Source organism: Epinephelus lanceolatus, chromosome 18, assembly GCF_041903045.1.
Source record: "Epinephelus lanceolatus isolate andai-2023 chromosome 18, ASM4190304v1, whole genome shotgun sequence".
Taxonomy (NCBI): domain Eukaryota; kingdom Metazoa; phylum Chordata; class Actinopteri; order Perciformes; family Serranidae; genus Epinephelus; species Epinephelus lanceolatus.
This window is the reverse complement of record NC_135751.1, coordinates 10,149,293-10,174,645: the sequence shown is the minus strand read 5'-3', so window position 1 is coordinate 10,174,645 and position 25,353 is coordinate 10,149,293. Positions and strand designations below refer to the sequence as shown.

Below are 25,353 nucleotides of genomic sequence, written 5' to 3'. Positions count from 1 at the left end.
TTATGGCAGAAAAAACACAGTTTCTCATTGTTCTTTACACCTGACATAGCTACAGGGGTGCGGGTAGCCTGTGGGTCACTTGGTCTCTGAGGAGCATCATGGGTGGTAGAGTCGCGTTTTGTAAACATCATCTTGTGTGTGAGAGCAAATTCATCCGCCAGAGAAGTGGCCTGCTGCAGAGCGGTTACTTTTTGTTCATTTAGATACACCACTGTGCGCTCAGGTAAACAGCTCTTGAATTCCTCTAGTAACATGAGCTCTCGCACCGCGACAAGGTCATAAGCTTTACAGGCAGCACACCAGCTGTCAAACAGCAGTTCCTTCTCCTGGGCAAAATCAGTGAACGTCTGACCTGCCGCCTTCCTGAGACTGCGAAACCGCTGCCTGTAAGCCTCAGGGACCAGCTCGTACACCCGCAGAATAGCACCTTTCACTTTGTCATAGACTAAGCTGTCCTCCACTGACAGAGAGGCACATGCCTCCTGAGCTTTGCCTGACAGTTTACACTGGAGCAGTATTGCCCACACCTCCTTCGGCCAGTGTAACGCAGTCGCAATACGCTCAAATGCACCATTATATGACTCGACCTCAGACTCTCGGAAGACGGGGACCAGTGAAATGTTCTTACTCACATCAAACTTAGTGTTCGACTCACTGACAGTAGCAGGAGAGCTGGCGGTAGAATTCCGCAGCTCTAACTCACGCATCCTGATAGCTGTTTCTGCTTCTAACTTTTTCAGCTCTAACTCTTTGCGGAGCTGAAACTCCCTCTCCCTGTCTTCCCTCTCCATCTGCAGATGCGCCAAACGCACCTTCAACCGCGCACCCGACCGGGAGCCAGGAGAAGACTCAACAGATGCCGAATCAAAGTGAGGCATTGTGAACGACTTGTCATCTGGGCGCACCCGCTCAGCAGGGGTAACATTAACAGCCAAATCAGGTGGCCCAGTCGCCTCTCCCACCTGGGGAGAAGGGTGGCCGGACCCCGAGGGCTCCCCCATACCAGAGCTGCCTTCGCCTGGGGACACTACAGCCTCAGCCCCCACGCCCAGAGCATCAACGGGTAGGCCAAGAACACCCTGGCTTGCTAAGCCGCCCACAATCACTGTCCTTAAATCATCTTTTCTGAGAGAAGTGGCGACCGCAATGTCATAATGCGCAGCGACGTCAAACAAGTCACACTTTTTACACCCTAGCTGACTCAAGGTAGGATTAGCCACAAAAGCCTCCAAATCAAACACCACCATGATTACCACTACACATAAAACTCCAGCTAAGCTCACACAACACATCCACCAGCAGCCAACACAATGTCAATGATGCCTGGCGTCAAACACACCTGTCCAGCCCCACAAACAAACTTCCCCAGCTCCTGCCTAATTCACACATAACCTGTATAGCTTCTGAGGCATGCGGGGCTCGAGGCAACTTGAAAGGCAAAACATCAGCGGCCAAGACCCTGAAAACGCCTACCCCCGCCAGGGAACAACGTCCCCACCCAGGATTACCTCGAAAATATAAAAGCAAAATAACAAACGAAGTGTCGTTGGAAGGGCGGAAACAGCCCAGCTGGCCACCCCCTAACTAGGCTGAGGAAGCTGTCTAATCACCAGTGATGGCAAGACAACAACCAGACATCAACACACTGTGACAGCAACTGTAGACAAAGCACAATTTGTAGGGATCAACAATCAACAATCATCTGAAAACACATTTCCAACTCTCCTAATCGATCCCGGACGAGCCCCCAATTATGTTACGGCCCTTGATGGAGCCCAGGGCATGGAGGGCGTAACACAATGAAAAGAACCGGGATAAAAAAGATGAGAGGAAAACAGATGGTACAAACTTAGGAATTTATTTATAATAGACAAAAAAACCCACAAGAGAGGTCTCCACAACAACTGAAAGCAAGCTCTCCAAAAGGTGAGGCCGATCTACCTAAACAGGGCAACAAAACACAACGGATATTACCAGACAGTCAAGCCACCTACAAAATAGTGCTGAATAACACACTCTTCACCAAAAGAGTAATCTTACCAACAACCGGCACACAACCGCCTCTAGAAGTGGTCAAGGAATACACACAGCTCACCAAGTGGCTGTCTCAGGAGACTCCAAAAAGGGAAAATCTGCCTCTCTGTGAAGGTTTTTATGCTGCCCCAGGGCCTGATGGGTAACGGCTCACAGGTGTGAGTAGTTACCAGCCATTTTCAGTAGGAGGGGAGGGGCCAAACCTGGAGACAGCAGAGAAAAGAAAAAAACAACCATCCACACACACACACGGCCCTGCAGCCGTAACACAGGGATTGAAACAAAATAAGCACATCTGCCTAAACTACCTTCCTTGTCTTTCTTTAGACTCCCTGCTTCATCTTTGATGCAAGTGAGATTAATCATTTAAAGAAAACATTTTGTAGTCACCTCCTCAAGCTAAGAAATAGTCCAAGAGCACATAACCTCCAGTAAAACCACAACACATCATGTTTACATAGTGATAGAAAGTAAATTAATATATTTACCAGTAACAGTAAGTTCTGTACAAAAGTACAAAGTTAAGGTACTTGTACTTAATTTTAATATTGTCACTAATGCCTCTTTTTACTTCATCTGCACTGCAATAAGTCCCATGCTTGCAGCTGCTATAAGGCCCTAAAATCGTTGATCACTGTGCTGCTGCTGGCAGGACAGAAAATACAACTGCTGTGTTGACCACATTTACATCCTGTCTGACTGTAAAACAAAAAGTGAAAGTTAACACATTTCCTCCCAGCTTGATGTTTTTGTGAACTCACAGCCTGCATTCTTGAAGGAACATAGAGAGAGGTAAGTGCACACTTTGCTTTGTTCACTAAGAAGCACATTAATAAAATGAATATTATCAACACTGCCTTTATGAGATTAGTTAGTCTGAAAAAGATTGTGCAGTTAAACCTTCAGTGGAATATGTTGAGGTGACTGACCAAGCTGTGAAGTTCCTGACTGAAAAAAAGCTCATGTTTTCTGTCATTTTTTGAGGCCTTAAAAAAAAGCTTCCTTTGAACAGCGTGTAATCCCAGTGAGAAGCTGCATTTTCTCAGAAGCTAAGCTATTAATTAAAGTCAGCTTTGTGTTGACATGGAAAAGTATTGTTAAAACACCAATAGTGAAAGTTGAAAGTCTCCAGTTCACTTGATTATTATTACTTTTGGACCTATAGTTAAAGCAACACAGTTTTTGTCGAGAGGGAAATAATAACTTTGTGGTTAGTGCTAATTAGCAAATGTTACCACGCAAACAAGATGCCAAACTGTGATGGTAAACATAGTGAACATTATACCTGGTAGGGTCTGTACTTTGTTTATCAGAGTAGGGGGTGGCTGTGGTGTTACTTTGGGTTTTTTTATGTATCATGACCCTCCCCAGAGATACAAATATTTTTTTAAGCCTTCCTGAGTGACTGGGGAAAAAACACGACCCCTCCCTCCACCAAAAATAACCATATTGCACAATTTCTGGCCTTGATGAATAATGTGATTTTGGAGATTTTCTCTCCTAAGCCAAATCAAAAAACAGAACTTCCTCCCTAGAACTAAAAAAAATATTTGAAATGCTTCCCTTGTTCTGCACCACCCCCTCCCCTCTCACAAGTAACGAACAGTCTCCTAAACATTAGCAAATTAGCATTATCATTGTGAGCATGTTAGCCCTGTGTGAAAAAATTGCAGCATCCTCATTCATTTGAATTTGGCCAGTCCACCAGTAGGCCTACAGCTGGGCTGCTAACATAGAGGCTGTGGTTTTAAAAAAAAAACAAAACCAGAGTGGTCTGGCCAAAAAGTTGTTCCTGGCTCAACTTTTGCTAGACTGCCTTGACTTGTGACATGTTAATTACAGTTTCGTTCTCTTCAGTCATTTTGCTAAACAAGCCTCAACACGTGAATTTTAAAATGTGTTGCTGAATCATTTCTTAAAGTTCTGGTTTCAGTAAATTGTTTTGTTTGCAATGGCATTTATTTTCTTCACGTGGACACCTTCTGAAGTCTTCAGTCTAATAATCCTCTTTCCTTCAGTGATACTGACTCCAACATGGAGTACGCGTGGGATGAAGATATCTTTCTTGATCTATCCGTGGAGGAATTTCAATTTAGTGACAGAGGGGAGGATTATGTCCGGGATCCCAGTCGCATCAAGATCAGTAAAACCATCAATTCATGCCCAGTCCAACCCTCCCAAGAATGTTGTGCAAGGGGCTACAAGTAAGATCCACGAGATGTTACCAATTTATTGTCTAGGCTCATTTATGTGTGTGGATTATATGTATATATGCTTTGAGCTAAATGTTAACATACATGTTCACAATGGTTCTGTTTATGCCCCTAATGGTAACATTAGAGGAATACAGCCCATACCATTGTAGTTCAGGATGCTAGGGAGCTAATCTCAAAAATCATGGCAATCCATCCAATAGTTGTTGAAATAATTGGTGCAACAAGAGAAGCCAGGTGATCTCCAAAGTCATTAAGATACATTCAGTGGCGGTTCTAGCCTAAATGGCGCCCTTGGCAACACCCCCCGATGGCGCCCCAATGTGCACACACACACAAACACACAGACACGTGTGCGCACTTTCAGGTGAGCACACTAGAACGCAGCTCGGGCCACATTTACCTGACCGAACTGACCCGAGTCCAATGCAGTTTGTGACCTGACATAGTTATTGTTATGGACAGTGTGTAAGGGCACAAGTATACTGGCTGCGTGGCCAAACATACGCGTACATAGTGTGCTGCGCCTGTGTGTATACTTGCTGTAGCAGGGTCGTTCGTCGACGCAGCCAAAACGCCTGATACTGGTGGTCTCCGCTAGGGGCACACCACAGAGGTCGCGAAAAGTGAAGAAGGCGGTGACACTGTATTTCCGGATGTAGGCTATACACAAACATGGATACTCTCGATGAAGGGATTATAATTTTATGTCTTTTAAGATCTCGGCAGAGGAAAAGGCGTTGTCTTAGCCGCCATCGGAGATGATGTGTGCAGCCCGACCTCACGTTCACGGTCTCTAGAGGTCTACTTTGCACAAGCGCCTCTAGTGTTCATGTCAATATTGCATCTTGCGCACGCGTCACGTTACCTTGCGTCAAAGTGAGCGCCCTACGTGCCAAACGACTGCAAAATACGCATGGCAGCCATGATGCGTACACGCCTATTTGGCTCATATCAGGATCCGCTACTGGATACATTCTATAAAAGCTAAGATGTTTCACGTGATGAGTGAGCATATGGAGCTGCTGGTGGCACTACAACAAACTTTTACAGATCACTAAAGTCAGTAAGATTCATTGTCTCAGCATCATGAATTTGTGGACCACATTTCATGGCAATCAAGTCTAGTTGTTGATACATTTGTGTTTGGTGCTACTTTGGAAATTGTTACCATGCAAATAAGATGCTGAACTGTGATGTTGGACATAGTAAATATATACCTGTTAAACATTAGCACATTAGCATTATCATTGTGAGCATGTTGAAGTTAGCATTTCGCTGAAAACACTGCGGTGCCAAAGAAATGTTCGAACCAACTTCAGCCCTGTGTGAAAAATGCAGCCTCCTCATTTATTTGAATGGACTCAGTCCTCCAACACAGAAACTGTAGTTAAAACACAGAGCGGTTCGGCTAAAAAGTTGAACCTAGCTCAATTTATTCTGTAACGTCTTGTGACTTTGTGTTCCACTTTGGATCAAGTTAACAGTTTCCCTCTGCATCTTCAGTCTTTATTCAAAGTAAGGCTAAACATGTGTTCATGTATTGTTTTTAATTTGCTATAATGTTTAATTTCTTTACACAAATAATCCTCTTTCCTACAGTGATAGTGGTAGAAAGCTCAGTATGTACTACGGCACCACCAGGGAGAATGCTCAATCCATCCTGGCCAACGGTTTTCGCCAGTCTGCAGACGGGATGCTCGGCCGTGGCATCTACCTCAGCACAGAGCTGAAAAAAGCTAAACGCTATCCCATTGGTCACCCTGAGTCTGACAAGGTTGTCATTCAGGTTAAGGTCAATGTGGGGAAAGTGATCTCAATCAAATATCAAGGCCACCCTCGTCAGAAAAACTGGCATGACTCCAGATATGGCCTGGTGTATGACACCGCCTGGGTGCCACCTAGGTGTGGAATCTTGAAGAGTGGTTCAGAGGACAGTTGCGTCTGGGATCCCAGTCGAATCCAGATCATTAAAATCATTGATCCACGCCCAGTCCAGCCCTCTGATGAAGGTGGTGCATGGACCTGTGCATTTTTGTGTATTATTATATTTTTATGGATTTTCTTCATATTTAGATTGTAAATTAATGACGTGCATTTTGTCATTGTAATCTGGAATATAAATGGTTCATGTTTAATCTGTGTCAGTTTAGCTATGTTAAAGACAGTGTGATGAGTATATTTTTATTTTATTGTTGCGGTGATGTGACTGCTGTTGTTATTGTCATATAAAGTAATCTTAGTATGTGTTTGCGTATAACCAAGACTAAATGTAACATGTATGTAGTAAAACTTTTAAAATGAATGGCCAAAGTTATTGTAATGTATGAAATATACCTAGATGCTACGATCATGTACACCTAGGGATGTAATCCATGTTATGCCCAGGTGGCACCGTGGCTCCATTATTAACACTGTCAACTCAACAAGCAGGTCCTGGATGAATAGAGTTGAGAACTGGTTATTACTAGTTATCACCAGATATGAATAAACAGTGTTTAAGTCCAAGGTGTTGTTGTTGTTGTTGTTATTGTTATTTTTAAATCTGTTTGAAGAATACGGATTGGGGGAAACATCTCGCAACTCCCTGGTTCCACCAAAAACAGGTTAGCTTCATGACCTCTTCACCATGAGACCAGGAAGAGAACAAAGTACAAGAGGGTACAACTCACAAGAGGAACAAAAAGACAAGTTAAGGCCATGTGTCCTGGAGGACTAAGATCTGGACCCAAGACATCTGGAAGATGATGGAGAGAGTGAAAAGACAGAGAGAAAGAAAGAGAGAGCATAGAGTAAAAGGGGAAGAATTCATGTCTATTTTTAAATGTTCATTTAATTAGATGTCTTGCACTTTGCTGCAATATGCATGAAATCAGACTAATCTGGTGGAAAGTGTATTAGAAGGCGAGCAGTGGTGGAGTGGAGCAAGATTCATAGAACCACTGGAGCGTGTTTTCCTGTGTGTTTACTGCATGGCTGAAGACACATTATGTATGGAGAGGTAATGATTTCCTCTGATCATAAAGAGGCCTTGTTTGTTTATCATATTAAATCAGTCTTTTATCTTCCTTTATTGTATCTCTCATCAGTTGGACCACCACAGCTGAGTGACTGACTGCACTGGTTAGATACCAGTGGTGAGGTGTAACTAAGTACTGTAGTACTGTACTTTAATGCAAAAATGTCTTTTTTGCTGCTAGTGGTCTCTCAATCAAAAATCCACAGGATAACAAAAGATGAACTTTGGTGATGTTGTAAAATAGCATGGAATCATGGGAGTTGTTGTCTTCACTGTTAACAACCAGCATTGCAGATAAAAATCTATCTGATATGACTCAGGCAGAAATCATGTTCACAGATGGAGAAATGTATTTAATTTTATTCACCTTATGTTCGTCACATTAATTCACTTTACATTTGGTAACATTAATTCATGTTATGTCATTTTATTCCAGAGAAATAGATGCACGGAACGTTAGCTTATTTCATGTTAACTTGCCATTAGCATTAGGTGTACATGGACAAACTCATAGAACCTGTTTATATTCTTCGTATATATGTTTGTCATGCATGCATATGTAAATGTATGTGTGATTCAAACGTAATTGTTGCATATATAAGTACATGCAATCTTATGATAGATTGTACACAAACCTACTGTAACCCAAACATTTGTAAAGCTATTCATTTAAAATGGTTATCATCTTTCAAAGTACTTATCTGGACCCTACAAACAAACTGGTACCAAAAAGTTTTTGCCAGTTTAGAATGTACTAAATTCTGGCCTGGCCTTTGTACTAACAAGTCACAGGCTGTATTATAAAGTGTTACCAAACGTGCATCTGTCAACTAGGGGAAACTTGTTGACTGCTGTGTTGACCACACCCAAATAGATACTGTCTAACTGTAAGCCATGAAACAAAAACTGAAATTAAAGTGAGTGATAGACGCTCACTTTCTCCCACAGCTTGACAGTCTTTACTAAAGGGGTGTGAACTCACAGCTTGAACTCTAGGAGAAACATAGAGAAAGGTATGTGAAAACACATTTAATTTTTTCCCCAAAAAGTGCATTTTAATGGTAAATATTATCATTAATGTCTGTGCAAGGAAATTAGTCTGATGGGAAGTGTGCTGTTAAACTTTCGGTGGAATATGTTGATGTGTGTGACTCAGCTGTGAACCTCCTGACTGACAACAGCTCACGTATCCTGGTGTTTGCAGGTCTAAACGTTTGCTCCTTTTCAACTGTCAGAAGCTGCAGCAAACCGTCATCTTCTCAGATCCTAAGTGTGTGTGTGCCATACACTATTATAAATAATGGCAAACCAGTTCGACATCATGTACCATGGCACCACCAGGGCAAATGCTCGATCCATCCTGGCCAATGGTTTTCGCCAGTCGGAAGATGGGATGTTCGGCCGGGGCGTCTACCTCTACAGAGACCAGGAGGATGCTAGACGCTTTCCAGTTGGTCACCTCAACTTGGGTAATGTGATCATCATCGGTCATCAACACCATCCACGTCAGAAGACTTGGCATGACCCCAGATATGGTCCAGTGTATGACACTGCCTCAGTACCTGGTGGTTCAGAGGTTTGTGTCTGGGATCCCAGTAAAATCACCATTTACCTGCCTTTGCTGCCACCGTGTGTCTTATCCTAACGCCTTAATTGGGGAGCTTTAAGAAATGCTGAGCTAACTGACCGCTGACTGGATTTATATTTACTGTGAGAACATCATGAGAGTTGTATTAAGCAAACAATAAATGAATAAGCATATCTTCCAAAATGTTACACTGTTCCTTTAATATGTGATTAGATTACTTATCTCATATCATTTTTGTTGATGTATTTGGTTTGAATGTTAGCAATTTTGTTCTCTCAGCTTAAATAACACATATATCCACCTAAAAATGCAAACAAAATAAATATTACTCTGCATTGTGATTTTGTGATTTTGGAGTCTTTCCTCATTTGTCTCTTGGTTTCTTGTCATACTTCAGCTGGCCCTAACAGGGAAACAGTAAACCTGAGTTGCAGTTGGCTTTTAGACTGTCCAGTTTGAACCCAATCATAACGTGTAGCGATAAGATAAGCTGCTGGACTCGAAAGTGGGAAGAGTGCAGTTACAAAGAGTGCAAATATAACAAGACAGACAGACAGACAGACAGACACACACACACACACACACACACACATAAAATATTAACTATGGAAATTTACACCAGTGTATTATCAACCTAATAATCCAATATATCTGACTTGTAACAATAAGTGATGGCCAGAAGAGGGGGCCATGGCCACCCTGATAGAATTGCTGCTCCCTACTGACCCCCGAAAATAATTGGAGGCCATTACTTCCTTAGGGAGGCTGTGGTGTACTACCTATCATGTTGGCATAGCCTATCAGGAAGGTGACTAAATTATGCTCTAAAGTTTAGCAAAATTATGGTGAGGGAAAAACTGGCTCGTCCAGTTCCAAAGGGTTCCTTTGAACTTTCTCCTCATGATGTCTGAATAAAAATGTTTTTTTGACTGCAAAATGAGTACCCATGAGTCTCTCCTAACCTTGAGAGGGCTTAATCCCAATGTTTTATTTCTTGAAATCAATCTACTCCCTCAAATTAAAGCTATTTATTTATTTTTTTAAGGAAAGGGATAACCAGCCTATTTAAAGAACAATGAATTGCTGAACATGTACAGATCCATAACACATTAAAACAGGAGTGTTATGCAACTCTATTGTTTACTGTACCAGTAATAGTCTACGTACATCAGATATTTAGTAATTTCTAATTTTTAATTAGAAATTAAAGTATATTAGTATGTGATTCCTTAACTATTTATATTGACATAGTTTTCAACTAGCCTATATTCTTCAACGGCATAATTGAATTTTTGAAATTTATTAATGGGTTTTGGTTTTGTATGCCACCCCAAGATTTCCAGTGGCCCAATCTGGCCCAGTATTGGGGAGATAATCCGCTCACTCAGAGAACCAAGATTACAAAGTAACTGAATGTGACATGGCCCTGTCACTCAGAGAGAGCTGGATATTGTTGTTGGATCATCCCCAGGCATGAATGTACACTATTTAAATGATTTTACTACATGCATTATTTATTCGTATACCACTGCTGGAAAGTCATGAGTCAGCTATATAGTATAGTAGTATAGTTATATTCACATTTTTCATCTTTCCTACAATAATAACTATCCTAACAGAGATTTAAAAAAAAATAAAATAAACAAACAACAACAAAAAAACAGCAACAGTATAATTTAGACACAAAACATATATTTTACATTTTAAACAGTTTTGGCCTCAAAAGACGAAGAATCAAATAATTCAGACATCCCTTTAGTCACTGTCCCCATAGCATTGCATTGACAGGAGAGAATACTGTTGGATTCTGAATTAATTTTTCAGTCCAGAGAAGCGTCAGTGACCCTCGATAGTGCAACCTGGCTCTAAATATTTTAAGTTAATTTGTTTTTCTTTGGGTCCTCTGCAGTCTACTCAGTGGTTAGACTGAATATATTTAAAGACATACTAGGCTGAATTTCCTAGAAACACAAAACAAACAACAAAATAAAAACAATATATAGACTCACACAAAAGAAACCCCTCTCAGTCATCACTTACGACCCACTCTCCTAATGTGTGGTGATGTATTTATCTACAGAAAACCTGTCCTAAAGAATAGCTTTACTAAAGCAATATGTTGCCTGTTAATTCCAGTTATAGACATCAATGTGCACCTGACACTGAAACTGGAACCTGTTTCTATTTACACCTGCTCACATTTTGTTGCTCCCATGTCTCAATGACTGCTGATTTCGTCTTTTCTTATTGAACAGTTGCTCAGAGGGATCTTTGTCTCTTTCAGCTCTCAGTCTGGTTGAACCATTGTAAAGTGTTTTGTTCTCCATGTACAAAACAAACCCTTCACACAACATATCATCTATTTGAAAAGAGGACCTTCTACAACTTTTCTATGGATGGTGACATATGGTGACATCCTCAAATCAAATAGATGACACAGAGCACCCCATGTAAGTCTGGACAGATATGATGTTTGTACTGTTAAACATGAAAAACAGAACAACTATCCAATACCACCCATGTGATCAAAATAGATATATACAGTAGAGCCCGAGTTGCTGTCATCAGACAAATCTGATTGATGACCTAATTATGTGACTTATATTGTGCCTAGAATACATGCACAGATTTCTACGGATAGAGTGTGGAAGAAAGGATGTAAGTGACCGAGAACACAGCAATGTTGGAGAGTAGGAGTAAATAAACAAATGAATGAATAATTAAAGACAACAGATGCATTAACTGGTTGGATCCTCTCTTGTTTTATTCCCCCAGCACGATTTAATTATAAATGTAACTTGTGGTGAACACTATCTGGCTTTATATAAAGGTTTTATACAAATCAAGCTGCGATATAGCAAATATTGCATATAGTTGATGGATTATGTAATTTTAGCACGTTGGTCTGATATCAAGTCATGGAAACCAGTTAAAACACCAGGGCTGTAATCACGTATTTAACAACTGAAGTGACCATTTTAGAGCCTTTCAAAGCAAAAATCTCAGATCGGGGGTTCTTCATGTTTTGTGCCATATACGTGACATGTTATACTATGACATTTTCATACTACAACTTTTAAAAGAACTCTTTATTGTTAAGTTTTAACAGTTTTACCACATAACTCCTATTTTATCTTCTCTGCTGTCTCACAATAAAACAGAGAACTGATCTCTTAGATCATCAAATAAAGGTCTACGCATTGTACCTTAAATCAACTCTCAATCAGATCATGGTGCTTTTAGTCATTATGTTCCCACTCTGTGGATTTCTTTTCCACCTGAACTACACTCTGCCACAACAAAACTAAAAACATCTCTCTTTTTGGAAGCTCTTAGTTAGGCTTTTAAGTGTATATTCATTCGTTTCAGGAATTAGTATCATTATTATTGTTTTTATCTCCGTTTTTTTAAGAATAATGATACCATCTTATTTTGTTTGTTTTTATCATGTTCTGCTTGTTTTTATATATGTAATACTTTATTATCTTACATGATATTTTATGTTTATCTTGTCTGATGTATCTAATTACACCTGTTTATAAAATGTGCCATATAAATAAAACTGACTTAACTTAATGACATTTTATGACATACTAACACTTTACAACAGCTATAATAATCGACAGTGACATGAAGCTAATTCTCCTGGAGGACAAAGATCCGGATCCAAGATGTCTGGAAGAAGATGGAGAAAGTAAAAAAACAGACAGAGAGAGAGAAAGGAAAAGAAGACAAAGAGTTAAGGGGGAAGAAATCATTCAGTTAGATGTCTTGCACTTTTCTGCAATATGCATGAAATCAGACTAATCTGGTGGAAAGTGTATTAGAAGCCAAGCAGTGGTGGAGCGGAGCAAGATTCATAGAACTGCTGGAGCGTGTTTTCCTGTGTGTGTACTGCATGGTTAAAGACACATAAAGTATGGAGAGGTGATCATTTCCTACGATCGTATAAAGGAGGCTGGCTTTGTTTGTGTATCATATTAAATCATTCTTCTATGTCATTTCATTCAATCTCCTGTCATTTGGACTAACACTGCTGAGACTGACTCACTGCACTGGTTAGATGTGCCACTGTTCATGAACATCTGGGCAAAAAACATAATTTGTTTCTTTCGTGTAGCAGTAAAAACCCACATCTGGCACCTAATAGAGGAGACCTGGAAAGTCCCTTAACTTCCACACTCACATCCACAAATACGGCCCTGAAACCACTGATCACTGTGCTGCTGCTGCTAGCCAAACAAACAAAACCGCTTTGTTGACCACACCCAAATGAAAGTTATAATATCATGCAAAACCTGAAACGAAAGTGAAAGATAAAGGCACATTTCCTCCTGAAGCCTGAAGGTGACTATAAAAAGCAGAGTGAACTCACTCTCTGCATTCTTGGAGGAACGCAGAGAGAGGTAGGTGAACACACTTTGTTTTTCCATAAAAGGTGCATTTTTACAGACGCAATAGGCCTACTGTGTGTACAAGGACACAAAGTTAGTTAGTCTTGTGGAAACCGGCTTTTAAACCTTTGGTGGAATATGTTGAAGTGACTGACTTAGCTTTGAACTTCCTGACTAATAAAAGTTCATGTATCCTGGTGTTGGCGAGTCTAAACGAATGCTCCTTTTGAACTGTTTTTAACCCCAGTGAGAAGCTGCAGCAAAACAACATTTTTGTAAGATCAAGGAAAACTGAGAAGCAATCCATGTCAAAGAACTTTATGAATATATGCTAAGCAGAAAAAAGAGTGATCTTTACAGTCAAATGGGATAGTGTGTTAGGCTTGTGCCGATTTCCGGTTTAACTGGTTTAGTCCGGTTTAAGAGCTCCACCCGGTTTAATTCACGTCAACCGGATAAACGAAGAAGAATTTTTTTTTTCAGTTTGTTGCCCTAACCAAAGATACTGGATTACTACTGTATTATACAGCAGAGATGGGGACTTGAGTCATTGTGACTTGGACTCGAGTCGACTTGAGTCGCTGTTTTGATGACTTGTGACTTGACTTGACAAAAAATAAAAGACTTGAGACTTGACTCGGACTTGGAAGTTAAAGACTCAGGACTTGACTTGACTTGAGACACGATGACTTGAATGACTTGAGTGTTATTCGCATCATGTTTTCAGTTTGAATATAAAATTAATAAATTAATTTAAAAAATAATGTTGATTACCCGGTAGGAGCGCAGGCTGAGAATGGCGTTGTCATGATTGGATCATTACCCTGTCAATCAGTCATGCCCTCTCTATGTACCCAGAGCCCTTGAATAGAGAGTCGCATCATCTCCATTCACTCTAATGGGCCATGTTTTTCACAGCAATGGTGGTTCGCGGAGCCTCTCAATAGTTCTCGAAAGTAAGCACCTAGCAGCTATAAATCATGAGCATACAGTATCTGTTTCAGTGAAAGGTGTATATGGATTTTCTATTATTTTCATTATGTCTAATTTGTATTTAAAAAATATTTTATCCTTTTTCTATTGCCTCTGCTCTGAGCTCTGAGCTGCTGTAACGTGAATTTCCAAGGTTGGGATTAATAGAGTCTTACCTAACTGTAGTAAACTAACACTAATCCTCAAATATTAGCACATTTTACAAAAAAACAACATAAAGATGTAACTGTTTATGGCGTACTACACATATTATAAATCAATGTAGTTATTGACAGCTACTTACCAAAAATCGGAGTTCTGTCTTTCAGTATTATGTATTTAAACAGCCCGCCAGTAACTTCCGGGAACTATCCGAGGTCTACATGAGTCACGTGACGCACAAGCATGTTGGACTTCCGTTGTCGCGACACTGTTATATTCTACGGCACTGTATGTACCTTACGTGTTTATTGGAGAAACACGCCCTCTTATATCAGATAGGCTTTTGGTGGAACTTGTTTTCTAATTTATTTGCTAACATTAACCCCAGAAAACGTGAGCAAACATTCCGACCGGTTCATCATAAGACCGGCTGGACGTTTTATGAACGAGCAACACAGGGTTAAATGAGCTAAATGGGTGATTTTGGCCCCTGCCTTGGTTAGTGTGTGTGTGTGTGTGTGTGTGCGTGTGTGTGTGTGTGTGTGTGTGTGTGTGTGTGCGTGCGTGCGTGTGTGTGTGTGTGTGTGTGCGCGCGTGCGCATGGGGCAAAGTAAACATTGCAGTGATGAAGTCACCTAAAATTTGGTTAAAACTGAGTAACCTAGGTAACTTAGGTTGTAAAGTTGAGTGAATACTGTTTGAGATGGATTAAATGAAGTAATGGTTTTAAAACCGAGTAATTATTACATGCTAAAACACTACTAAACAAAGTAGATATTGCTTAAAAACAGATCATGACATAAATATGGGTTTAAAACTTAGCAAAGTAAGTAAATATAATTTAAAATGGAATAAATATGTTAAAACAGTACATGAAATAAATAAGATTTTAAAATGAAGTAACTTTTAGTTAAAGGTAGGATCTGGAGGATTTTCAGACAAAACAAAATATAGACATATACAAATGAAATCCTGCTTACTTATCACCTATGGGCTTCTACTCATGTGTGGTGGTGACTCTGTTTGCAGTGGTCCTGCCCTTTAACTCTATTTTGATGTTTTTGTGAGCTCAGACTGCTTCTGGGCGGAGATTTCCCCAGCCAATGAGAGAGCGCAGGTGCCGTGCCTGAGCGTGTCCGAGTGTGCACCAGCGCGAGCCTTGCCTGAACCTCATCTGTGAAGCCTTCTTCTGTACCTCCGGGCTCCGTACACCCGGGAGAGTTGAGCCTGATAGGAGGTAGGGCTGTCAAAATTGCTCAAAAATGACGTTCGAATATTCGTTCTAAAAATAACTCATAGGTTGAACCATTCGAATTTTTTTTTTCGCATTATGTCCACAAGAGGGCAAACTAATACAAGGAAATATACTTCTGTATGTATTAATACAAGGAAACATAACTACTTGTAGGTATTTTTATTTCACCATAAACATCTTTGAAAACATTTACATACCTACACATTAAAACACATAAAACAATTATCTATAACATTACGTTATAAATGACCGCGGACCTCTCACTCGCCCCCCCTCTCTGACCCGTCAGGCCACACTGCCCGCGGAAGCGCTGCAAATAGCCTCGAAGCACCGAGAAGTGAAGCCAGTTTCCTTTCAGCGCCCATGTTAACCGATTGTGTCATCCACACCGGCTGCGCCGCGCCGCGCAGCTCCGTGGCTGCTCCCACCTCCCACTCGCAAAGAGGACAGCTGCGGTGGTGTTTTTTTTTTTCTCCACAATCGAATATCAATTTTCACATTCAAAGGTCCATTTTTTTTCAAATTCGAATTTAAATTCGAATTTAGAATATTCGTTGACAGCCCTAATAGGAGGGGCCAAATTTGAATGTGTGTTTACAAACAGCAACTGGAAAATCCTCCAGACCCTACCTTTAAAAATAGCATATGACGTTGATTTGGGTTAACAGCTGAGTTAATGAGGTGTATATATAGCTAAGATCAGATTCTGCAGGTAAAATTACAATAATAGGGTGACTTGACTTGGACTTGACTTGACCTATTACAGGACTTGACTTGACTTGACATAACCTGTGACTTGACTTGACTTGACTTGCCCAAGAAAAAATGACTTGGGACTTACTTGAGACTTGAAGGTTAAGACTTGAGACTTACTTGAGACTTGCACATGTGTGACTTGGTCCCATCTCTGCTATACAGTACTATACACTACTATTACTGCTATTATTACTGGTTTATCCACTGTCTTTGCCCTAACTCTTGGTGTCCTTCTGCTTCTTCTTCTTCTTCTTCTTCTTCTTGTGTAACCTTGTGTGTATTGGCAGTTGGAAAATTTTCAAACCGGCACAAGCCTAATAGTGTTATACATTAGTGTACTTATCAGTTATTTGGGGGGGATTTATTCCTAATTGAGGGCCTATGGACAGAGGGTGTTGTATGCTGTACAGATTTTAAAGCCTCTTAAAGGTACATCTGTGATCTGTGATATTGAGCTACATAAATAAATTGACTTGACTGAACGGTTTAAAGTCTTCACTTCACTTTGACTATCATGACTTTTGGCCCCAGTAAAAGCAACGCCTGCATTTTTGTCCACATCTTCACTGGAATCTATAGTAATGCTGACAGCTCTGTCAGGCTTCACAAAGACACAGCTGTGCTTTGAGCTAAATGCTCATATGCGTACATGCTCACCAGGACAATGTTAACATGCTGATGTTTAGCAAGTATAAACTCTATTGTTTACCATGAGGGACCCACACTGATGGTTAAAACTTTTATTTCTGGTCAGTCTTCACTTTGATGGATAAAAGAATGATGAGCCTCAGTTGTTCTTTTTTGATAATATGTGTTTATTCAACACAAATCTGATATCAGAGAAGATCTTGATATAGTACACACCAAATATAGCACATACTAGATTTTTAGCCTTTAATGGATAGGACAGACAGGTGTGAAAGGGGGAGAGAGAGAGAGGGAGTGACATGCAGCAAAGGGCCACGGGCTGGAGTCGAACCCACGCCGCTGCGGCAACAGCCTTCTACATGGGGTGCCTGCTCTACCACTAACAAGTCACAACAAGTCACCTCTCACTAGATTTCAGAATGAGACTTCTCCTTAAGACTTCTGTGTAAGGTCCTTTAAATGCTATCAGACATTTCTAATAGCAATCTGAGCTTGTTGATAGGAAATACGAGCAATAGGCTACTAAGGGATGTGATTCGATGGTGCACAAACTGCCCACAGGGAGTATGTTAGCAGCCTGTTTCACTGTTGCAGCTGCAGTGGTCCCTCTTAATACTAGACCAATTTCAAGAATTATTTTCTCCATTAGGCACTTAAACAAAAACATGGGAAAATATGATCCAGGTCAAAAAATACCTAAGTTTCCCTGTAATAGGTTCTATTAACTTTATATATTATAAAATAATATGGGCTATGGCTATTTTGATATTCAAGGTTGCTGACCCATGTGCTACAGGAAAAGCACTTTGTGTTTAATGCTAATTAAGAAATATCACCATGCAAAAACACAAAACTACAATGGTGAACATAGTAAACATAAAACCTTTAAAACATTAGCATATTAGCATTGTCATTTGTATGTCATTAGCATGCTGATGGGAACAGTCAACTCAAAGCACTGCTGTGCCTAGGAAAGTGTTCAGACCGTGGGGGGAAAATTGCAGCCTTCTCTTTCATTTAAATCAGTGCCAGTCCAGCGACACAACTGGGGTACCAACCCAGAGGCTCTGATTAAAAAATGCAAAAGGTTTAATCTTGATCAATTTTTGCTGGACCACAATGTAATGTCATCCAGCAAGGTGCTAGACTGACCAATCAGATACACAAAAGCACATATTCCTGGTAGAGTACTTCATAATGTGAACAATGTTGTTTTAATGTTTACCTAGTGATCATTGCATCAAAATATATAAACCTCTGTGCATCTGATGAACCTTTACACTGGCCCCCATTGACACAGAATTTTTTTCTGTCTAAAGACTACACAGAGTTGCTAGCATGGCTACAGACTGTTTATCTTATCTCTTTGGGTTGGAATAGAGCCTGTGGCTGCTGCGGCAGGGACATAGCCTTAGTACACGGGCGCCTGCTCTACCAGGTGAGCTACTGGGTGCCCCAAGATGTTATTCAGTTTTGATCAAGCAGTGCAATCACTTATCACTTATCACTGAATCATTTCTTAATGTGCAGATTTCATTCCGTCTGATCGTTCTGAAGTCTCAGCACTAATAATCCTCTTTCCTACAGTGACACTGACACCAACATGATGTACGCGTGGGCTGAAGATGACTTTGATGTGCCTGATGGGGTGGGTCGACTGGGCCTCTCTGAGCCCATTAATAACAGGAAGTACATCATGTACCATGGCACCACCAAGAGGAATGCTGAATTGATTCTGGCCAGTGGTTGTTTTCATCAGTCTGCAGACGGGATGCTCGGCCCCGGTGTCTACCTCAGCAGAGACCTGGAGAAAGCTAGCCGCTATCCCATTGACCACCCTGAGTATGACAGGATTGTCATTAAGGTTGTGGTCAATGTGGGGAAAGTCATCGCCATCAATTATCAAGGCCACCCTTGTCAGAAGACCTGGCACAACTTTGGATATGACACCGCGTGGGTGCCACCCAAGTGTGGAATGGTGAAGAGTGGTTTGGAGGAGGATTGTGTCTGGGATCCCAGTCGCATCAAGATCCTTAAAACCATCAGACCACGGCCAACCCAACCCTCAGGTGGATGTGGTGCATGGGGCTACATGTGAGCTCTGTTAGATGTTACCAGTTTATTTTGTATGTTCAAATGTATTTTTATATATTTGGATAAAAGGTAAAAGACATTTGCACTTTGTTACTGTGTCACTGTAACCTGAAAAATAAATGGTTCATATTAAATCTCAGCTGCTGTCTGGTTATGTTGAAAGCAGAGTGTGATGAGTATATTTTTATTTTGTGATGTTCACTTCTGGAATGACTACTGCCATTTTAATATAACTGAGATGAATAAAATGTTGAAGGTGGCAAAGAGGCAAAGCACAAGGACGCAGTTCACGCAGGTGGAGACAAAGAGACAAAAGTCTCCTGGAGGACAAAGATCCAGTTCCAAGATGTCTGGAAGAAGATGGAGAGAGTAAAGAGAGAGAGAGAGAGAGAGAGATAGGGGGCAAAGAGTGAAAAGGGGAAGAAGTCATGTCTATTTTTAGATGTTCATTCAATTAGATTCCTGGCACTTTTCTGCAATATGCATGAAATCAGACTAATCTGGTGGAAAGTGTATTAGTGCAAAATTCATAGAACTGCTTAAGCGTGTGTGTGTGTGTGTGTGTGTGTGTGTGTGTGTGTGTGTGTGTTTACTGCTTGGTTGAAGATACATCGGGCCTAATGTACAGTATAGAGAGGTAATCATTTTCTCAGATCATATGTACAAGGCTACTAAATCATTCTAATTTCATTATATTTCTCATCAGTTGGACCAACATTGCTGAGTGACTGACTGCACTGGTTAGATACATACAAATTCAATTACTTATTCAAAATAACATCTTAAACTAACAATAAATGGTCAGTTTATTGTGTATATATACACACATATGTTAATATATATCAATAACATGCCTATGTAGTGTTGTGTATTGTTGGCCAACTACAGATTGGCTGTTGCCATGAATGGTGTATTTCAGCTCATTCTATGTATTATCATATTTTAAATATTTGGATTTCTTGTACTTGCATTTGTGTAAATTAAATTTGTGCACATATTTGTGTCTGCAGACTAAAATTGGTTTTATTTAGGGATGATAAAAAATCGACGATCATTAATCGGTCGTTCTGAATTGATCGAACATGTGAAATTTAATCAACCGATAGGCTATGTAATGGTGTCAGAGTAAATGCAATATGTTGCTGTGAGCTTTGATTGATGAAAAAACACATTTCAATGTGGAGAGACAGAAGAATAATGTAAAGATAATGTTTAATACAAAATATGAGTGTACACGTTAACAGGTGATTTGTGCTGATTAAGATTTAAGAGAAATCTCTGGCGCTTGGACACCTGAGGGAGATATTTTGTGATCAAGGGACATCTGGACGGCAGCAAGATTAATCCCCCCATGGAGTTCAGACACTGGTGGTGGTGGCCGCTGAGTTTGAGGCTGCTGACTGCTGAGGCAGATGAGGATGATGAATCTGTAAAGACTAGGTGGTGATTGGGAGGTGGAGGGCACAGAACAGCAGCAAGAAGGAACTACGGCACAGGAAGAAGAATACATATTTAAAATGAGGAGCAGTAAGATGATAGGCTGACAGAGAAGGTGGTTGATGGTGAATATGATGAAAAAAACTGATGACTGAATTGAGCTAACCAGACAATAGCCCTTTTTAGACAGGAATTGTGCAAATTTGCAGGGAAGCCCAATCAGTCTTTTTTCAGCATTGACAGTATAAAAACAAAATCGGGGAGTGCGGCAAATTGCCGCCTACCTACTTTCGTTTATACAGAATGCGCCTTTTTCAGGGCAATAGGGGGCATGAGCAAGTAACAAAACGTGTAACTCAGCGTGTGACGTAAACTAGTCTAAATTAGGCGGTGATAGTCAGGCGGCGATTCTCTCGTAAATCAGCCTGTTCTTCACTGTCCCCATCACGTGACGGTTAATGGCCTCTTCGTTTGCGAGAGCAAGGAGGTTGCGCAGTTCCTCTCCTCAGCTGCTCATCTTTACAGTGTCTGTCAGGTTTGCGTTTCCCTCTTGCTACTAGCTGCTTGCTAATTCCTGCTATCAGCTGTTTCTTGTTTATCCACCGCCAGTGGGTCACACATGCAGCGTCATCAACAGCTCCTCCCACAAGTCTACAACAGCCCCTCCCGTTGTGGAAGGTCGCCTCGGTCTGTTTAAACTAAAAGGGTTCCGCCAATATAACTACCCTACGAGGTGGAAAATTGGGCGCCTTGGATGAACTCGCCATTCCGCCTCTGTGTGTACAGATGCTCACAGCTGGCCAGCAAAATGGCCCAACATTCGCGGAAAATCTGGCAGTGTAAAAGGGGCTAATGACACCTAGAGATGGTGAGTGAGCATGCATGCAAGGAGTGAATGGCAGGGTGAGAGAGAAAGTATTGTCTTCCTCTCTGAACTTTCACAAGAGCATTATTTGGTATTGTTTGGTATAAGCAAAGTTGTTATGTTTTTTGAACAATCAATTAATCAATTGTTAATTTTACCAAGAATCAATCAAGAAAATTACTTACAATTTGCATCCCTAGTTTTATCGTATTTTATCTTACATATGCATTTTTTTTGTAGAATTATATTTTAAAAAGTTTTCTTTTGTGACTTAATGTAAAATACCTCAGCCTAAGAGAGCTACTGAACAAATTACGTTGCTATCATTCTTATTACCATATTATTATTATTATTATTATTATTATTATGCTGTTTATGGCAGGTGTGAATATGCTGCCCGGGGCCGTAGAAATGTTGTCTCCGGCCCTGGCAGGGACTCCTGATGCGTCTCCTCTTCACTGGTTCTCAAATTGCAGCGACGTCATTCACTCTAAATGACAAAATAAATGCTTTCACTAAACTGTTGACTCGTTAACGGCCACATGAGGGCCTCTGTGTCCTGTCTGCCGCCTCCAAACCTCTCTCCTCATTTCAAGCCTTTGCCAAATTCCCTCCTCCCTCCTCCTCCTCCTCCTCTCTGCCTGCCAGTAGCCCCTCTCAGGCCGCGTAGGGGAGCATTCACACCCCGCTGTCGGCGTTTAGCGGATGGGGCTCTCAGCTTGAGCCGGAGGGAGGAGGAGGAGAAAGATGAACGGTAACCCGTGTACCCGCAGGCTGGCCCGGCGCTCCAAGTCCGCCCTGCTGGTCGCCGCTCTGGCCGTCCTGCTGGTCCAGACTCTCATCGTGTGGAACTTCAGCAACCTGGACTCTGCCGGCGGGGACGGAGGCGCCAGGAGCCGGGAGAAGAGAGAGGACCGTGCCGGGGGGCTCAACAAAGCCGACAGGGAGCACCCGCGGAGGGGGCTGCAGAAGAAGGGCGACCCGCCACCGCCGCTCGGAAAGGCGGCTGTTCGGCACAAGCTGCAGGCGGTAGGTTTGAATGATATCAGCTTCAGTATTCACGGTGAACCGGGCTGTGTGAGTTTAATTAGATTTTTACACCTGTGTTTCCTCTACCGACTGGAAAATGAACGTTTGTCCCCGAGGGAAACCGCATGGTAGCCACAGAGAAGATGCTACTGAGTGGCTGCAGCTGCTCGCCTGTTGTTTTGGCATTTGCATCAACACAATTTGGCCGCTTTCGTTCCCTTGTATGGAGAGATGTGTCGCTAGGCCAAACTTACTATCAAAATCTGCCAATTTAAGGTATCGATCAATGGCCAGTACATCTGGTAAAACGGAACTCGCCTGCCTTTCCAGGTGCTTGTAGCTAATTACCAGTTAAGTGCAATCATATCCAGTGTACAAACGGCATTTAAACAGTTTAATAACTTAAAGCTAGTATCAATGTGTTTGTTTCACCCAGTGTTCTTTTATACTCCTTGGTGTTAGCTTACAGTCAGCATGAGCAGAAGAAAATGGTGATGTTTGCTAAAGTAAATGCAGATTATAGATAATATACACGCCGAATGTTAAAGTACAGCAGGTACTGTCCTAAAATTTCTTCATGCGTATCTTCATTATATGTCTGTTCGGAGAAATTCAAGAGCATATATAATTGTGTGTTTTGTTAACGGACTTTGGTTTGACATTTCTCCACTCACCAGACAACAGTCTCTCTCGCTTGTATAACGTAATTGTCGTTACTTTCAGTGTAACAAATCAACATGGTCCTATTTTTATTAATCTATTAATTCTAAACCTTAACAGTTATCTCAGCTTTTCATATTAAGGTAACTGCAGCACATGATGAGTAACTGTGAGGGATAAAACTGTTAAATGAGTGTCTGTTCCTAGATTTGTGATTTAGGGGTTTAATTAAATCCCTTCTGTTGGTAATATTAAGGGACCCTACAGACACACTAGGAAACTGGGAAATGATTACGCCGTTTTCCTGAATCGAAATGTCTCCCTTCTGATACTAGCTATAAAAAAGACAATGGCAATTTATGTTAACTTGGAAACAATGTCATGTTGCTTGCCAAGGCAAACTTAAAAGTCTTCTTTCTTCAGCTCAGTATGCATCCTCTACATTACCTGTCAAGCTCTCCTACTCTTAGAGTTGCAGCGATATACCGCTTTCGTGATATAAAAGTTGGCAGTTATTATACCTTGAACATATGCTTATCTACAATACTGAAAAAAATGCCAGACATTGAATCTCCCATGTTTGTTCAACCAACAATAAGCCTTCCGTTTTTAATCCTTATGGGTCATTCTGACTGATAACAATACAAATTCTGTAATACTGTCATATCTTGAAACTGCAATATTTCTGAAATGTTATTGTATCATGAAAATCTCATACCATTGCAACCCTACTGTGTATGTGTGTGGCTTACATTCATCTACTGTCTAATGACTGTACAGTTCATGTATAGGATCTGGGGGAGATGTCCTTCATGTTTTTATGCTCAGAAAATAGTGTTATGTGTGTATGTGTTGCTTTGCCTGTGAGATCCAGGTGTTTTCTCATGTTGTTAGGACATGAATGTACTGTATGCTGCTCTGTGTGTGAGAGAGAAAGAGGGAGACGTGGGCTGTATTGCAGGCATCCGTTTTTTTACGTCCTTTCATTACAGTTAACCGGATGCCCTGTGATCTTCCCTCTGTGTGTGTGTGTGTGTGTGTGTGTGTGTGTGTGTGTGTGAGAGAGTGAGTGAGTGAGTGAGTGAGTGAGTGAGTGAGTGTGTAAGTGTGAGAGAGAGAGCGGTGGTAATATCATGTCCTGACAGTTATTGGCTTTTAAAACAGTAGAGATACATGCCAGCACTTTTTATAGGACAGGAGTTTGGGAGGTGAAGAGAGGCGGAGGGAGAGTACACAGGATAAAATGAAACAAAGAAGAATGTGAGAGGTAAATGAGTAATTAAAAAGATCATAAGACATGGCTGAGCAGTGAAATATCTTCACTGTTTATTACTCAGTGACGGTGTTGGTTTGATTAAGACCAGATCTGATGTTGAATCAAACGTACCTTACCAGTATTTTACTCATTCATTGTTTAGTTTGATTAATTTTACAACCTTAAACCTTAAAACAATCAACCAACAGCTCTGAATTTTCCAAAAACTCCTGTTCTTTTTGTTCTACTCCTCTCTCTCCCCTGGTTACTTTTCCGCACTTCCATAAAGTGTCCAACAGCTTTGAGATAAGTGCTTTTTTTGCCTGTGTTGACACACTTTATTCTCAGCAAATGTACTCTCGATTAACTCTGGCACTTGTGTTTCCTCTAAAATTTCTTTCACATTTGGTCTAGAAGTCTACATAGGGGAAGGGAGTTGGACGGATTTAACAACATGAATATAATTTAGCCTTCTTATCTTGAGTGGGCTAAGAGTGTAGGGCTGCATCTAACAGTTATTTTCATCATCAGATATTCTGCTGATTACTTTCTCATTGAGTCACTTTGTCTATGAAACATCAGAAAATAGGTCAAAATGTCCATCAGAGCTGAGGAAGACATCTTCAATATCAGCTTTCCCTGTTGTCCAACCAGCAGTCCAAAACCCCAAAATATTCAACCTAATGTATGATCAGAGAAAACAAAAAGCAGCAAATTATCACCATTAAAAATTTGGAACCAGATCATGTTTTGAATGGGTCTCAGATATTTGTTTAACAGGTTGGACTTGGAACTCTACCAGAAAGGCCTTTGCCTCAGTTTGCATCACCTGCAGGAAATGTTTTGCATCCACTTGGTCACATTCAGTGTTGATTACATGGCACAATGCAGAAGTAGGGATGTCCCGATCACATTTTGTTTGCATCCGATCCAATACGAGTCCTTTATTTTGAAACCGAGTCTGATACAGAG

At 40.9% G+C, this 25,353-nt stretch overlaps 2 protein-coding genes across 2 annotated transcripts in view; both read left to right on the top strand.

Moving 5' to 3' along the window:
- Positions 1–4,023: 4,023 nt before the first annotated feature.
- On the top strand, positions 4,024–19,274 carry LOC117268308 (uncharacterized). Its single transcript, XM_078161653.1, has 5 exons — positions 4,024–4,238; positions 5,850–6,327; positions 8,567–8,899; positions 9,252–9,271; positions 18,629–19,274. Exons 1-5 carry the CDS (start codon positions 4,069–4,071, stop codon positions 19,137–19,139), a joined length of 1,512 nt encoding a protein of 503 aa, XP_078017779.1. The 5' UTR covers positions 4,024–4,068; the 3' UTR covers positions 19,140–19,274.
- Positions 19,275–22,089: 2,815 nt separating this feature from the next.
- The window catches only part of LOC117268815 (xylosyltransferase 1-like), a 44,759-nt gene continuing 41,495 nt past the window's right edge, over positions 22,090–25,353 (top strand). The window contains exon 1 of the mRNA XM_033645513.2: positions 22,090–22,466. Within this exon, the coding sequence (XP_033501404.1) occupies positions 22,185–22,466 (282 nt within the window). The 5' untranslated portion in view covers positions 22,090–22,184. The remainder of the gene's footprint in view (positions 22,467–25,353) is intronic.

Coding starts and splice junctions, on each gene's coding strand:
- LOC117268308 (XM_078161653.1), top strand. CDS start 4,069: ATGGAGTACGCGTGGGATGAAGATATCTTTCTTGATCTATCCGTGGAG. Junction 8,900..9,251: donor TGCCTTTGCTGCCACCGTGT/GTCTTATCCTAA, acceptor GTCATACTTCAG/CTGGCCCTAACAGGGAAACA. Junction 9,272..18,628: donor CTGGCCCTAACAGGGAAACA/GTAAACCTGAGT, acceptor TCTTTCCTACAG/TGACACTGACACCAACATGA.